The sequence below is a fragment of the Lissotriton vulgaris genome, chromosome 3_1 (assembly GCF_964263255.1).
Source record: "Lissotriton vulgaris chromosome 3_1, aLisVul1.2, whole genome shotgun sequence".
NCBI classification, from domain to species: domain Eukaryota; kingdom Metazoa; phylum Chordata; class Amphibia; order Caudata; family Salamandridae; genus Lissotriton; species Lissotriton vulgaris.
This window is the reverse complement of record NC_141689.1, coordinates 44,658,761-44,677,714: the sequence shown is the minus strand read 5'-3', so window position 1 is coordinate 44,677,714 and position 18,954 is coordinate 44,658,761. Positions and strand designations below refer to the sequence as shown.

At 50.6% G+C, this 18,954-nt stretch overlaps 1 protein-coding gene across 1 annotated transcript in view; it reads right to left on the bottom strand.

Moving 5' to 3' along the window:
• TMEM8B (transmembrane protein 8B) overlaps positions 1–18,954 on the bottom strand; it is a 445,096-nt gene that overhangs the window by 1,999 nt on the left and 424,143 nt on the right. Inside the window, exons 11-12 of the mRNA XM_086960043.1 lie at positions 16,005–16,151; positions 11,197–11,313 (exon numbers count right to left, since the gene is read on the bottom strand). Coding sequence (XP_086816169.1) covers positions 11,197–11,313; positions 16,005–16,151 — 264 coding nt within the window. The remainder of the gene's footprint in view (positions 1–11,196; positions 11,314–16,004; positions 16,152–18,954) is intronic.

Genomic DNA, 18,954 nt, shown 5'->3' with positions numbered 1-18,954 from the left:
AACACCACTGGAACACCCATGCAATACCAATGGAACACCAATGGAACACCCATGGAACACCCATGCAACACCAATGGAACACCAATGGGACACCAATGGAACACCCATGCAACCTCAATGGAACACCAATGGAACACCAATGGAACACCAATGGAACACCCATGGAACACCAATGGAACACACATGCAACACCAATGGAACACCAATGGAACACCAATGGAACACCCATGCAACACCTATGGAACACCCATGGAACACCCATGCAACACCAATGGAACACCCATGCAACACCAATGGAACACCAATGGAACACCAATGGAACACCAATGGAACATCCATGGAACACCCATGGAACACCAATGGAACACCCATGCAATACCAATGGAACACCAATGGAACACCCATGGAACACCCATGCAACACCAATGGAACACCAATGGAACACCAATGGAACACCCATGCAACACCAATGGAACACCAATGGAACACCAATGGAACACCAATGGAACACCAATTGAACACCCATGGAACACCAATGGAACACACATGCAACACCAATGGAACACCTATGCAACACCAATGGAACACCTATGGAACATCCATGGAACACCCATGGAACACCACTGGAACACCCATGCAACACCAATGGAACACCAATGGAACACCCATGGAACATCCATGGAACACCAATGGAACACCCATGCAACACCAATGGAACACCAATGGAACACCAATGGAACACCCATGCAACACCTATGGAACACCTATGGAACACCCATGGAACACCCATGCAACACCCATGGAACACCCATGCAACACCAATGGAACACACATTAGAACACCCATGGAACACCCATGGAACACCCGTGGAACACCCATGCAACACCTATGCAACACCCATGCAACACCAAATGAACACCCATGGAACACCCATGGAACACCCATGGAACTCCAATGGAACTCCAATGGAACACCCATTAAACACCAATGGAACACCAATGGAACACCAATGGAACACCCATGGAACACCGATGGAACACCAATGGAACACCAATGGAACACCAATGGAACACCCATGGAACACCAATGGAACACCCATGGAACACCAATGGAACACCAATGGAACACCAATGGAACACCCATGGAACACCAATGGAACACCAATGGAACACCCATGAACACCAATGGAACACCAATGGAACACCGATGGAACACCCATGGAACACCCATGGAACACCCATGGAACACCCATGGAACACCCATGGAACACCCATGGAACACCAATGGAACACCAATGGAACACCCATGGAACACCCATGGAACACCAATGGAACACCAATGGAACACCAATGGAACACCCATGCAACACCAATGGAACACCAATGGAACACCAATGGAACACCAATGGAACACCCATGGAACACCAATGGAACACCAATGGAACACCAATGGAACACCAATGGAACACCAATGGAACACCCATGGAACACCAATGGAATGCCAATGGAACACCAATGGAACACCCATGGAACACCAATGGAACACCAATGGAACACCCACGCAACACCAATGGAACACCAATGGAACACCAATGGAACACCCATAGAACACCCATCGAAAACCAATGGAACACCAATGGAACACCCATGGAACACCAATGGAACACCCATGAAACACCAATGGAACACCAATGGAACACCAATGGAACACCCATGGAACACCAATGGAACACTAATGGAACACCAATGGAACACCCATGGAACACCAATGGAACACCAATGGAACACCCGTGCAACACCCATGGAACACCCATGGAACACCCATGGAACACCCATGGAACACTAATGGAACACCCATGGAACACCAATGGAACACCAATAAAACACCAATGGAACACCCATGCAACACCAATGGAACACCCATGGAACACCCATGGAACACCAATGGAACACCCATGAAACACCCATGGAACACCAATGGAACACCAATGGAACACTTATGCAACACCAATGGAACACCAATGGAACACCAATGGAACGCCCATGGAACACCAATGGAACACCCATGGAACACCCATGGAACACCAATGGAACACCCATGAAACACCCATGGAACACCAATGGAACACCAATGGAACACTTATGCAACACCAATGGAACACCCATGCAACACCCATGGAACACCCATGGAACACCCATGGAACACCAATGGAACACCCATGGAACACCCATGGAACACCAATGGAACACCAATGGAACACCCATGCAACACCAATGGAACACCAATGGAACACCAATGGAACACCCATGCAACACCTATGGAACACCTATGGAACACCCATGGAACACCCATGCAACACCTATGGAACACCCATGCAACACCAATGGAACACCCATTAGAACACCCATGGAACACCCATGGAACACAAATGGAACACCAATGGAACACCCGTGGAACACCCATGCAACACCCATGCAACACCCATGCAACACCAAATGAACACCCATGGAACACCCATGGAACACCCATGGAACACCCATGGAACACCAATGGAACACCAACGGAACACCCATGGAACACCCAGGGAACACCAATGGAACACCAATGGAACACCAATGGTACACCCACGCAACACCAATGGAACACCAATGGAACACCCATGGAACACCCATGGAACACCAATGGAACACCAATGGAACACCCATGGAACACCAATGGAACACCAATGGAACACCAATGGAACGCCCATGGAACACCAATGGAACACTAATGGAACACCCACGCAACACCAATGGAACACCAATGGAACACCAATGGAACACCCATGGAACACCCATGGAACTCCAATGGAACACCAATGGAACACCAATGGAACACCAATGGAACACCAATGGAACACCCATGGAACACCAATGCAACACCCATGCAACACCAATGGAACACCAATGGAACACCCATGGAACACCAATGGAACACCAATGGAACACCAATGGAACACCAATGGAACACGCATGGAACACCCATGGAACACCAATGGAACACCAATGGAACACCAATGGAACACCAATGGAACACCCATGGAACACCAATGGAACACCAATGGAACACCAATGGAACACCAATGGAACACCAATGCAACACCCATGCAACACCAATGGAACACCCATGGAACACCCATGGAACACCAATGGAACACCAATGGAACACCAATGGAACACCAATGGAACACCCATGGAACACCCATGGAACACCCATGGAACACCAATGGAACACCAATGGAACACCCATGAACACTAATGGAACACCAATGGAACATCCATGCAACACCAATGGAACACCCATGGAACACCCATGGAACACCAATGGAACACCCATGGAACACCCATGGAACACCCATGGAACACCAATGGAACACCAATGGAACACCAATGGAACACCCATGCAACACCAATGGAACACCCATGGAACACCAATGGAACACCAATGGAACACCAATGGAACACCAAATGAACACCCATGGAACACCAATGGAACACCAATGGAACACCAATGGAACACCAATGGAACACCAGTGGAACACCCATGGAACACCAATGGAACGCCAATGGAACACCAATGGAACACCCATGGAACACCAATGGAACACCAATGGAACACCCACGCAACACCAATGGAACACCAATGGAACACCAATGGAACACCCATAGAACACCCATCAAAAACGAATGGAACACCAATGGAACACCCATGGAACACCAATGGAACACCCATGGAACACCAATGGAACACCAATGGAACACCAATGGAACACCCATGGAACACCAATGGAACACCAATGGAACACCAATGGAACACCCATGGAACACCAATGGAACACCAATGGAACACCCGTGCAACACCAATGGAACACCCATGGAACACCCATGGATCACCAATGGAACACCCATGGAACACCAATGGAACACCAATGGAACACCAATGGAACACCCATGCAACACCAATGGAACACCAATGGAACACCCATGGAACACCCATGGAACACCAATGGAACACCCATGAAACACCCATGGAACACCAATGGAACACCAATGGAACACTTATGCAACACCAACCGAACACCCATGCAACACCCATGGAACACCAATGGAACACCAATGGAACACCAATGGAACTCCCATGCAACACCAATGGAACACCCATGCAACACCAAAGGAACACCAATGGAACACCCATGGAACACCCATGCAACACCAATGAAACACCCATGGAACACCAATGGAACACCAATGGAACACCCATGCAACACCAATGGAACACCCATGCAACACCAATGGAACACCAATGGAACACCAATGGAACACCCATGCAACACCAATGGAACACCCATGCAACACCAATGGAACACCCATGGAACACAAATGGAACACCAATGGAACACCCATGGAACACCAATGGAACACCCATGGAACACCCATGGAACACCCATGGAACACCAATGGAACACCCATGCAACACCCATGGAACACTCATGGAACACCAATGGAACACCTATGCAACACCCATGGAACACTCATGGAACACCAATGGAACACCCATGCAACACCCATGGAACACCAATGGAACACCTATGCAACACCCATGGAACACTCATGGAACACCAATGGAACACCCATGGAACACCAATGGAACACCCATGGAACACCCATGGAACACCAATGGAACACCAATGGAACACCAATGGAACACCAATGGAACACCCATGGAACACCAATGGAACACCCATGCAACACCCATGGAACACTCATGGAACACCAATGAACCACCCATGCAACACCCATGGAACACTCATGGAACACCAATGGAACACCCATGCAACACCCATGGAACACCCATGCAACACCCATGGAACACCCATGCAACACCCATGGAACACTCATGGAACACCAATGGAACACCCATGCAACACCCATGGAACACCTTTCCAGGGCAGACTAACACAATACAGCAATTTGTGCTGCGTTACTCCAGATTTATGAAGCCAGTCAGGGACGCGCAAAATGGGCTTGTGTGACTTTATAAATCTCATTTTTCAGTTGCATTAGGCATCCACCACGTTGCGGGGTGCAAGTGCAATGAAACTGGCCTCATAAATGTGGCCCTATACATGTCACAACCAGCGTCCTGGGCGTCCGGCCTCCCAGGGGATTGCCCGCTTGCTCAGCTGGCCAGTCTGGCCATGGTTCTTTGTTTCTTTTGACAATAATCGATATCTGTCTCACCAGTTGCTTTCAAGACATCCCAGTGATGCTTCCACATTTCTCATCAATCAAGCCTTCAATGTATTGAGCTGGACATAGATTTTTTTGCAATAATTTTTTACTTTGTGCTTTTGCCCTGTTACATAATTTGTTTTTGGTATGTCTTGTTAACAATGTATGCTGTTACTGAAGGTGGTGAAAGCTTTGTCCCTCCTATCTCCTTGTTGGTTCTTTGACTTTTTCTTATTTCCAGGTAGTCAACAGAGCTGCATCTTATGGTAGGTTTACCGACACAAGAACATCTTGGGGGATATTCGCAAGAACGTGTGATAATCATCGCCAAAATCGGTTAACACAATGAGTCATATCGCTGTCTATCGCTGGAAAATAACTGTGTTAACATCCTTTTCACAACATGGTGGTAGCATGCGATCGTTTCCCGATATCGCGTCAAATGTCAACCATAAAGTTACCGGGACAGCGATAAAAATCTAAACCCCAACATGAAAAAAAGTTGCAATGGGCACAACTGTGATAAAAAAACAAGCGATAAGCGGTGCCAGGTCTGCAATTCACACATGTCAGGTGGGAAAAATTACTATAAAAGCAGAGAAAAAATACAAACAAAAGCAAACCACCTGCGAAGCACAATCGGGGTAGCCAAAGCAACTACAGAGTGCAACCAGAACCCCACAAGCCCCCAGGAGGCCCAGGCCGGTACCCCAGGGTCAGGGAAGGGCAAGGAAAAGAAGAAGAGGAAGACAGGGTTCAGTCTGCAGGAAAACAGGATCCTGATAACGGACGTTATAGAACACCATCAACTGGTCATTGGCAACAAAAAAGGGATGTGACAGTCCAGCGCGCACAAGGTGAATGCAGTCGGAGTGCTGAAAAGGACAAGAGAGGAGGTCAAGAGGCGCTGGAATGATGTGAAGCTCAAAACCAAGCAGAAACTCGTCAACAACCAGAAGGCAGCAATGCAGATTGGAGGTGGGAGTCCAGCGCCACAGAAGGAGCTGGATGTGATGGAGGACATGGTGTCCACAGTCATCGGTGTGGAGATGGTGGCAAGAGTTGGGGGACCGGACACTGCTCAACATGACCTCACACAACAGCAACATGTTGAGTATCGACCAGGGACTGGGGGGACGGGGGGATATGGGCGCAATGGCACACATGCACAATTAAGTAGAGCACACTGCACACCCACAATGACACTTGAGCATGACTCTGATCCCCTTGGCACACTGCAGCACACATAGAAACAATTAGGCCCCCGTTGAGTATGTGCCCAGAGGGGGCCCTTCCCACACACCACAAATCTCATAACCAACCCATGCACATGTGTTAAACCCAGCAAAGCAGTGTGTTTGTGAGCAACACTGACAATGCAAGTGACACTGCATGACGAATAGCATCGCTGCATTCAATATATCATGAAATGTTGCACACAACAACACTGAGGTGGCTGAGTGTGGATCGATATCCGGAAAGGAGCAGGTCACACTCTGACACATCCACGTGCACAAACAACCCCTGACGTCAACAACACATCTGTGGACAAACCATGCACCAGACCCCCAACTCCCACCAAGAGACCAATGTACCCAAGTATGCAACATCTCAGCACTGTAGAAGCACAGAAGTCAAAGGCACACAGCATGAAAGGGATAAGGGGCAGCAAAATCAGAGCTGCAGGGGCGACTCTCACAAAATGCAGCACACACACATAACATGCAGAGCACATCAACATTGAAATAAATGTTATACCAACCGCAACACGTCCACAACAGAACAGAGGACACAACTGGAGCCGCTTGTGTGTAGAAACTGGCCAATCACAATTGACATAGCAAGGAAATGTGAGTTGATAATGTACAAACACAAATCCGTGATGTCATCGAAATGTCCACTGTCCTGCATCAAAGAGGCAGCTCCTCCCAAACAGTCACAATGTATCATGTCATGCAGTCTGTATGTAAACATGTACAATGCGTCAATATACATGTGAACACAATGTTAAACTGCATCTCACCTTCACATTGCAGAGGGGAAACCAGCACCTCCTGCAGAGCAGCCCGACCCTCTCTTTTCTCATGACAAAGAGGACCTCCACAGCCCACTTGCATTGATGAGACCCCACCCCCTGCACAGACCACACAGCAGGCAGCACCCACCACCACGACTGCCTGCCAGATCCCCCACGAACAACACATGGCATTCCAACGCTGTATGTTGGGGTGTCAGGAGAAGATGTTTGAACAGGTACGGGGGGGGTTTGACTGCATGGCAGCCAAGCTAGATGCCATACGTGGGTGTCTAAGTCCCATCAGGGACCACTCACAGTCTCTAACGGACACCTACTGTCAGCTCCTTGCTCTACAACAATCCATAGCTGACATCGCTGGAGCCCTGACTCTGAGACAAGAACAACTGTCTAGTCAGAGTGGCTCCAGCAATGTCACCCGGGAGTTGGGACACATGGATCATGGAGAACATGGAGCGGATGCAGGCAGAAAGAGCGGCTGCCACGGCTGCACACCAGCGAGAGGTAGCTGGGTTCCTCAATGGCATGCAGACCCTCCTCATGGCATTGCTGCCACAAGGCCTGGTGCAGTTGAATGCTGCTGCTACCACTAGATCCACATCTCCGCCCCCTGAAGTATCAATGCCACATAGTGCAGCAGACATTCGTTCTCCGGCCCCTAAGGTGTCACTGCCACACAGAGCTGGAGATAGAACAACACCACCCACATGTGAGGCACATGATACAACAGAGGATGAAGATGCGAATGATACTGCCTTAGTGTAAGAAGGACGCAGTAGCATTCATCTTCGTTATATGGCCGGTTCACCTTGGTACTGCTCTCTGCATCATCACCTTCCACTATCCCCCAATACACTCTGCGACACTCACCTTGAACCTCGACAAGGACTGCCATATTCTGTTTGGTCAACAATGACACAGCATTCAGACTACGGACGGAGCTCTTCCTCTTCCAATGAACTTTTCATTCCCTAAAGGACTCTGGCTGGCCCTCCACAGGCCAACAATGTGAAGTGGGGTTTGCATGGCCCTGTACTGCTCCAGCTACAACACTCCACTGAATGTGCATTAAACATTAATTTTCACACAGATGTGTCATGTCTATGATCATTCAAGTGTGGAAGTATGGATGAATGTAGGGTCAGTGATTTCCCCTTACGTCCATGTTGCTCATGTTGTGGGACTTGAGTCACAGAGTGCAACATTAGCGATTGCGGTCCGGGTGGCGCCGACACTACAACAGAGACACACGCATTAGTTACTTCCTTGTCTAGCACAGGACAATACCACGCCCAGAGCTCTGGGGTCATTGTTCACATCCCTACTTTGGACTGGCTTACGCCAGGCCAGCCCACTCCACTTATGCTTACAGGGGGGGAGGGGACAACGCTACATGTGACAGGTTTTCCCTGTAGTGATCTGCTGATCACAGGTCTAGTTGTCAGCATTCCACAGCAACTCCCTCATGTCTGGTTTACACCCACACCACACCCATCCAGCACACGTATCACAGAATATATGACCCTGCCAATAAAAAGGGCTGGGCACACGTGCTCGATGCCATTTCCACTCTCTATCTGGGTGTATCCGTGTGGTTATTATTTATGCATGAGGGCCTAGGGCCTTACCACATCACATTCCCCAGGGCCGGAGGTGACATGATGGCGTCCGCACCACGATACTCAATCATAGAGGGTCCATGACTTGCGGGGCGCAGAGTTGGTGGCACTGGATACACTGCGGCTGGCATGGGCCCACCGCCACGGGACAGTGACTTTCGGTGCACCTTAAGTGCTGAGTGGGTGTGCAGCCTGCAATGATGTGCTGTTCTGGCGGTCCGGACTGGTAAGGATTTGTGTATGCCCTGCTGGACCACAGTGTAGGCCTGAGCCAGCGGCAGCGCGGTCCTAGCGGTTCACAGAGTTAGTGGCAACTAAAGAGCTGAGCGGGTGTGCAGCCTTCGATGATGCCGTGTGCACTGATATGATTGATGCAAAATCAAGACCCAGAATCACGTGTGTGACCTGGTGGCCCGTGGTGCGGGGCTGCATGATGTGGAGGCTGCCACGGTCGCGGGCCCCGGGCTTGGAGCTTCAACTGGCACATGGTGGACCCTCTTGGAGACACGCCGGTGGCAGAAGGTGAGCAGTGAGGCCTGGGTGTGCAGGGGCGGGCAATCACGACTGGGCCACGGGAGGGCCTGGGATGCAGCAGCCTGTGTGTGCAGGGGCGGGCAAGCGATGATGGCAGTTGCAGTTATATGAACTCTGCCATTTATGACTCTGGACTCTGTGTCAGATAAGGGACCTGGTGGACTGGAGTGTATACCGGCACGTGGTTGAAGACACACCGGTGGCCGCAGGTGAGCAGTGAGGCCTGGCTCTGCAGTGCTCCCTCTTTCTCTCTCTCTCTTTCTCTCACTCTATCTCTGTCCTTTGATGAGCGTATGACGCACCTTCTTATCTTGAATTTTGTCTTGCAAGCTGTAACTTACAGATTGTCCAGAGAAGACCCGCCATGACTCTTCCAAATAGATGTTTTGAGTTTAACTTGAATAAAATGAATTGTTTGGAAATTCAAAGATGATTGAATGATTCTCCATTTTCTGACCACACATGACTGTTGATTTTTGTAATTGTGTGGCATCAGGCGAATTGTTTTGTTCATGATTTCGTAAAGTTGATGTAACATATCTTTGCCCGGAGAGGGGTTACCAGGATGGGGAGGCGGGCCTGGGGGTGTTGGTGGTGGGTGTTGTGGCACTCTTGGGGCTCCGAGCTGCATGATCAGTAGCTCCATGGCATCTGTTGTTCTTCAGGTGTGGCTGTGGGCTGGGCTCCCTTTTATGGTGCAGGTTGTCATCCGACTTTACACAAGGTAAGAGCAGGTGTTAAAACCCTGCTACTAAAGCGCCTTATTGCCTGTCTTGGGATCTTATCACCGATCTGGCTGGTCGTTGAGAATGTTGAGGAGTGGTGTTGACGCGGCTTTTTGCACGGGAACGCCTACTCTGCATATCATTAGCGTTACTGGGAGGGGTTATCTGTGCAATGTTTTTTGTGGCTACTATCGCAGGAAAACTGATGATAACGGCTGTTAGCACCAGCTTGTAACTAGGGCGATACATTTATTGCCACTTTGGCTGCGATAAAGTGCAGATAACTCGGCAATAAGTGCTTGAGACTATGCCCCCTTGTTTCTATACAAGTGGATTCCTACTCACCTTCTATACGATCAAGACTTTGATATTCTTCTATTCTTCTAAGCCTTATGGTTCAAACCGTTGTGTATGCTTAATAAGAATAGAGAGAGAGAGTGAGTGAGAGAGAGAGAGAGAGAGAGAGAGAGAGAGAGAGTGGGGTACATGGTGCTATTAGGAATTCAGCATATTGCTGCTGCAGATTGCATTTGTGGAGTAAATAGAACCTTGATACCTTGATCAATGCCATTGGAAATAGTTTTTTATAAAAGCAGAGATGATCACAGTTGAGGTTCATAAGTAAACAGCAGAATTCTGATAACTCAAAGAGAGCAGACTCAGCATACTTCATGATACATTCCTGGATACTACAGCTGACACAAGTGCAATGAGTAAAAATCTGCCACAACCACAGACACTTTCTCAGAGATGCTGCAATGAGTAGAAACACCTTCTACAGGACTCTTCAGAATGGGAGACCGGTGAGAGAAATGTGCAGTTGCCACTAGGGCTGCGCCCCCTCCTAATGATGCCTTCTGGGCTCTGGTGGTGTCAACTGGGCTCAGTTAGTCATAGACAACGAAGGCCTTACAGGATGGCATTTACACCCCAGACCCTTGTGTCTTCATCCGTGTGTCTCTCCCACACCAGCCCTTGGCAGGCAGCGATGGATGCGTCTAGACACAACTTACCCATGCTATTGCGGTGATCCCTAAGGCAAAGAGGCTTGGCCCCAGCAGATTCCAGAGTCCATGGCGGTCCAGCTGCAGCGCCATGGAGAGCAGCATCGCGCCCAGGAGGTACAGGATCTGGAAGAGAGGAGAGAAAGCTGACCATGGAGGAATAACCTGGAAGGACCTCTCCCTGGAGAAACAAAAGCTCGTGCTTGAAAGGGTGCGGGCTAGTTGGACTGTGTGAAGTAGTCAACAGTGTATCTGAAGGAAGTCCAGCTACAGCACTTCACAGGTCTCTGTCTTATCACCAGGAGCTCACTCCGACGCCTCTCCAAGCGCCCTGCAGGATGGGCTCTTCACCGAGAGATCGTCTACTGCGACAATCCTTAGCACGGAATCTGGACATCATTGAGCAGCGGGTGATAGTTTCTTGCATCGATCTTCATTGAAACAAAGGGCCTCATTTAGGGGGTTGTGGCGTATGGCAGCACAGCGAGTAACCTCGTTGCACTGCCCCACGCCAAAGTGAAAGGGCAGGAATGCACCGTATTTATGCAAGGGTGCATTCCTGTCCTTTCTGCCTGCTTTGGTGCAGTTTTGGCAGCCTAGTGCCAACGTTCGTACCCGTGCACCATTGTGTAAGACTACCTTTATTGCATGCAGGATTACTTTATGTAGCAAGGGGCACCTTCCTGCACTAAAACAGTCCTAAGAGGTGTTACCCTCTTCCTGTGTGTGCTGCAGAAAACATATTTATCCACATTACGCCTCACCTCGGAAGGCGTACGGATTTGGCGCCTCCCCACTTTTACATGATTTTGTAAATCTGGGACAGGGTCAACATCCATAGGTTTTGCGTGGGAACACACACCGCAATGCCCTTGGAATAACTCACAGGTGCAGACAAAGGCAACGCAGCGATTTGCACTGCGTCGCCTTACTCGTGAATTATGAGGCCACTCAAAGCCATGCAGGGCGGCTTTGTGTGGCTTCATAAATCTGACTCAGAGCGTGCATTATGCATGCACCACTTTACGTGGTGCCAAAGTAACACACGGCTATCATAAATAACCCCGCACGGTCACTAACAGGATTTCTTGGTGGAACGCTAGCCTGTAGGGAGAGCCCTTGATTTCACTGACCCTCTTATGGCCTGTAATACCAGGGAGTAACTTTAATGGGATAAATTCACTTACCCACAAAGTGCTACTGCTCTCTCGACCTATCTGTAAATATTAGTCGTTTTCACCTGCTCCTTCCTAACACATCAGCACACCAATCCTTTGGCAATAACTGCAAGCAAGACAGTATAGAAAATAAAGGCAGCTGCCAGCCCCATCAAAGCTTGTGTGAATGCTCCTCAAGAGACACATCACACAAAAGGCCAGTGTGAAGGACCCACCACACAAAAGGCCAGTGTGAAGGACCCACCACACAAAAGGCCAGTGTGAAGGACCCACCACACAAAATGCCAGTGTGAAGGACCCACCACACAAAAGGCAAGTGTGAAGGACCCACCACATAAAAGGCCAGTGTGAAGGACCCACCACACAAAATGCCAGTGTGAAGGACCCACCACACAAAAGGCCAGTGTGAAGGACCCACCACACAAAATGTCAGTGTGAAGGACCCACCACACAAAATGCCAGTGTGAAGGACCCACCACACAAAAGGCCAGTGTGAAGGACCCACCACACAAAATGCCAGTGTGAAGGACCCACGTCACAAAAGGCCAGTGTGAAGGACACACCACACAAAAGGCCAGTGTGAAGGAGGACCCACCACACAAAAGGCCAGTGTGAAGGACACACCACACAAAAGGCCAGTGTGAAGGAGGACCCACCACACAAAAGGCCAGTGTGAAGGACCCACCACACAAAATGCCAGTGTGAAGGACCGACCACACAAAAGGCCAGTGTGAAGGACCCACCACACAAAATGCCAGTGTGAAGGACCCACCACACAAAATGCCAGTGTGAAGGACCCACCACACAAAAGGCCAGTGTGAAGGACCCACCACACAAAATGCCAGTGTGAAGGACCCACCACATAAAAGGCCAGTGTGAAGGACCCACCACACAAAATGCCAGTGTGAAGGACCCACCGCACAAAAGGCCAGTGTGAAGGACCCACCACACAAAATGTCAGTGTGAGGGACCCACCACACAAAAGGCCAGTGTGAAGGACCCACCACACAAAAGGCCAGTGTGAAGGACCCACCACACAAAAGGCCAGTGTGAAGGACCCACCACACAAAATGCCAGTGTGAAGGACCCACCACACAAAAGGCAAGTGTGAAGGACCCACCACATAAAAGGCCAGTGTGAAGGACCCACCACACAAAATGCCAGTGGGAAGGACCCACCACACAAAAGGCCAGTGTGAAGGACACACCACACAAAATGTCAGTGTGAAGGACCCACCACACAAAATGCCAGTGTGAAGGACCCACCACACAAAAGGCCAGTGTGAAGGACCCACCACACAAAATGCCAGTGTGAAGGACCCACGTCACAAAAGGCCAGTGTGAAGGACACACCACACAAAAGGCCAGTGTGAAGGAGGACCCACCACACAAAAGGCCAGTGTGAAGGACACACCACACAAAAGGCCAGTGTGAAGGAGGACCCACCACACAAAAGGCCAGTGTGAAGGACCCACCACGCAAAATGCCAGAGTGAAGGACCCACCACACAAAATGCCAGTGTGAAGGACCCACCACACAAAAGGCCAGTGTGAAGAACCCACCACACAAAATGCCAGTGTGAAGGACCCACCACACAAAATGCCAGTGTGAAGGACCCACCACACAAAATGCCAGTGTGAAGGACCCACCACACAAAAGGCCAAAATGCCAGTGTGAAGGACCCACCACATTAAAGGCCAGTGTGAAGGACCCACCACACAAAATGCCAGTGTGAAGAACCCACCACACAAAAGGCCAGTGTGAAGGACCCACCACACAAAATGTCAGTGTGAAGGACCCACCACACAAAAGGCCAGTGTGAAGGACCCACCACACAAAAGGCCAGTGTGAAGGACCCACCACACAAAATGCCAGTGTGAAGGACCCACGTCACAAAAGGCCAGTGTGAAGGACACACCACACAAAAGGCCAGTGTGAAGGAGGTCCCACCACACAAAAGGCCAGTGTGAAGGACACACCACACAAAAGGCCAGTGTGAAGGAGGACCCACCACACAAAAGGCCAGTGTGAAGGACCCACCACACAAAATGCCAGTGTGAAGGACCCACCACACAAAATGCCAGTGTGAAGGACCCACCACACAAAAGGCCAGTGTGAAGAACCCACCACACAAAATGCCAGTGTGAAGGACACACCACACAAAATGCGAGTGTGAAGGACCCACCACACAAAATGCCAGTGTGAAGGACCCACCACACAAAATGCCAGTGTGAAGGACCCACCACACAAAAGGTCAGTGTGAAGGACCCACCACACAAAATGCCAGTGTGAAGGACCCAGCACATAAAAGGCCAGTGTGAAGGACCCACCACACAATATGCCAGTGTGAAGGACCCACCACACAAAAGGCCAGTGTGAAGGACCCACCACACAAAATGTCAGTGTGAAGGACCCACCACACAAAAGGCCAGTGTGAAGGACCCACCACACAAAATGCCAGTGTGAAGGACCCCCCACACAAAAGGCCAGTGTGAAGGACCCACCACACAAAATGCCAGTGTGAAGGACCCACCACATAAAAGGCCAGTGTGAAGGACCCACCACACAAAATGTCAGTGTGAAGGACCCACCACACAAAAGGCCAGTGTGAAGGACCCACCACACAAAATGTCAGTGTGAAGGACCCACCACACAAAATGCCAGTGTGAAGGACCCACCACACAAAAGGCCAGTGTGAAGGACCCATCACACAAAATGCCAGTGTGAAGGACCCACGTCACAAAAGGCCAGTGTGAAGGACACACCACACAAAAGGCCAGTGTGAAGGACACACCACACAAAAGGCCAGTGTGAAGGAGGACCCACCACACAAAAGGCCAGTGTGAAGGACCCACCACACAAAATGCCAGTGTGAAGGACCCACCACACAAAATGCCAGTGTGAAGGACCCACCACACAAAAGGCCAGTGTGAAGAACCCACCACACAAAATGCCAGTGTGAAGGACCCACCACACAAAATGCGAGTGTGAAGGACCCACCACACAAAAGGCCAGTGTGAAGGACCCACCACACAAAATGCCAGTGTGAAGGACCCACCACACAAAATGCCAGTGTGAAGGACCCACCACACAAAAGGCCAGTGTGAAGGACCCACCACACAAAATGCCAGTGTGAAGGACCCACCACACAAAATGCCAGTGTGAAGGACCCACCACACAAAAGGCCAGTGTGAAGGACCCACCACACAAAATGCCAGTGTGAATGACCCACCACACAAAAGGCCAGTGTGAAGGACCCACCACACAAAATGCCAGTGTGAAGGACCCACCACACAAAATGCCTGTGTGAAGGACCCACCACACAAAAGGCCAGTGTAAAGGGCCCACCACACAAAAGGCAAGTGTGAAGGACACAAGTAACTCAAGACCAGCCAGGTGTGGTACCCTGCCCATGCCCAGGCGTGCCAACTGTCCCTGGTCAGATGCAGAGTTTCCTCTTATAAAGTTGCCAAAGCCCTTCAGCTGCGTTGACCCACCTCCAGCCAGGATACATACACACGTGCAGCGGTGTAAAGTAACTCAAAGGCAGGCGGCCACACTCACGTACCTGGAGCTAGGATACACACAGACATGCAGCGACAAGCTGTAAAGTAATTCAAAGCCAGGCGGCTGTGCTCACCTGCTTGATGATTGGTTGGAGCCGGGCCATGGCGATGACAGTCACCCAGACAGACATCAAGGAGCCGAGAAAGTCACAGAACTGCAGCACATCATACTCCATGATACAGAAGACAACAATCCCCGGCTGGTCACACGCGTGGTAAAACTGAAACACATAGAAAAGGGAGACGCATGTTAAACAGTGGCAGGTCCCAAACGGTGATCTGGGGAAGGACATCAAGGCATGGCACGGAGAGGCATGGGCGCACAAGGAGACACCTGCGGTCCAGTTGGACATGGATGTGTGAGTACTCACCTCCATAGGTGACTCACTCAAGGCCTGGTACAAGAGGTGTGGCCGCACAAGGAGACACCGAGGTCCAGTTGGACACGGATGTGCGAGTACTCACCTCCATAGGTGACGCACTCAAGGCCTGGCACGGAGAGGTGTGGCCGCACAAGGAGACACCTGCGGTCCAGTTGGACATGGATGTGTGAGTACTCACCTCCATAGGTGACACACTCAAGGCCTGGCACGGAGAGGTGTGGCCGCACAAGGAGACACCTGAGGTCCAATTGGACATGGATGTGTGAGTACTTACCTCCATAGGTGACTCACTCAAGGCCTGGTACGGAGAGGCATGGGCGCACAAGGAGACACCTGCGGTCCAGTTGGACATGGATGTGTGAGTACTCACCTCCATAGGTGACACACTCAAGGCCTGGCACGGAGAGGCATGGCCGCACAAGGAGACACCTGCGGTCCAGTTGGACATGGATGTGTGAGTACTTACCTCCATAGGTGACTCACTCAAGGCCTGGTACGAGAGATATAGCCTCACAAGTAGACACCGAGGTCCAGTTGGACATGGATGTGTGAGTACTCACCTCCATAGATGACAGACTCACCCGGAGCTGAACATACAAGGGGTCCTCTGCCTAAAGCGCCCAAGAGTCGCGGCTTGGCCTGTACCTGTGACACACAACTCCCCAGCCAAGGCTTTCCCGCGCGCAAACCTGTGGCACGTGACCCTACCTCAGTGCTTGAAATGGAAAAATGGAAGTGCAGGTACTCTGTAACAGAGTGCCTGCTTGTTTCTGAGAAGTGCCGGTATTATCCAATTAAACGTATTGCATTTCCCTTGAGAAGTGCCGGTACTCTCCCTCTCAAAATAAAAAAGTGCAGGTACTCCGTACCGGACAGTACCGGCCTATTTAAAGCACTGCCCTACCTGTACTCTACCTTGCACCGCCATGTTCTCTTGTACCCCGTCCGGCAAACGCCGCTGAGAGGCACAGCTTTGCAAAATGCTTACATGAAAAACATACATAAAAAACCTATGAACCCGCAGAAGCCTGCGGTAATTATAGCAGTAAAGCGTTGCTGACAGCCGCCATCCCTGACGTCAAAGGATGCGCATCTCTGTTTAGGAATAACACACATTGTAATAACGGGCCCGTTGCTGCCCGGCTGTCTCCACACCACTCTGGCATCCCGCACATCTGTGGCCATTCAAGCACAGCACGTGGGCATTCACGCACAGCACGTGGCCACGCTGGCACATGTTGGAATTCATATGGTGGAGCAGAGTAGAAACATTAGGGCAGATTTACAAGCCCCTTGCGCCACTTTTACGTCAATTTTCCAAAATGATGCAAAAGTGACGCTGCACTGTCTGCAGCCCCGGTTATTTGTTCTGATTGGTCGAGTTTCCGGGGGCTTTTACATGCCCCCACACTCACCCGTCTCTCACCCCTGCCCTGGTAAAAGATTCAACAGCGCAGACGATCAGCTGGCTGCGAAGTGGGGGCGTCGAGGTCTCGGGGGGGGGGGGGGGAGGAAGCAGGGCAGACCACAGGGGGGCCCGGGAAGGAGGCAGGGGCCGGAAAGAGTGAGGGGGGCAGGCCTCGGTCGATGCAACTCATCCGTCAACGTCACTTCTGGCTGAGACTGAGCGACAGCCCCCCTCCCCTTTGCCCCCCCCCCCCCCCCCCACGCCAGGATGCCTCTAATCCAATATAGACCCGAGCGGATGGAGAAAGGCCAACATTGTTACCTGAAATCAGATTACTCTAGGAAACTGCCTGCGCGGGGCGTCAGCAGGAGGGAGGGGCCATGAATGCAGCCCCCACGCCCAGGCACGGCACTGCTGCGGCCGCAGCGTTTTATTGATGCTTTCTACTTACTAAATTAAAAGTCCCTTTTACTAAATTGGTTCCTAAATGAAAAGTAATTGATTGTGGCGCGGAGTCCACCCACTCAGGCTTTGTAATATGACCTCACTCTCGCTCCTGCGGGCGTGGGGGTCACTTTGCACCCCCCCCCCCCTTCTTGCTGCAGTAACTTCCACTCAGCCTTCCTTTGCTGATGGATTTCCCTTCTATCCACCATGACTGTGGTATGTCCTCCACGTCCCTGCTCTTGCGGTCTCCCACTCCCTCTTACCACCAGTGCTCCCGCACGATAGATGTACCGGGCGGCAGCGCTTGATTTGTAAAACGATAAGTGATGAGGCTCCTGCCAGGCTGCTAATGACATAACCAGCAGCACAACTACTAACCATCACACTCCTACAGGTGTGACAGTTCAGACTATTTCAGCCCTCAAAGGTATAAGAATAGCTTGGGGGCAGGTAATAGCCATATTTAATGTATATTCAATTACTTGCCCCAGTCTCTCACTTGCCTCAATCTCTTACTTGCCTCAGACTCTCACTTGGCTCAAACTCTTACGTGCCTCAGTCCCTTACTTACCTCTGTCTCTTACTTGCCTCAATCTTTCACTTGCCCCAGACTCTTACTTGCATCAGACTCTTATTTGCCTCATTCTCTCACTTGCCCCAGACTCTTACTTGCCCCAGGCTCCTACTTGCATCAGACTATTACTGCCTCAGTCTCTCACTTGCCCCAGACTTTCACTTGCCTCAGACTCTTACTTGCCTCAGTCTCTCACTTGCCCCAGTCTCTCA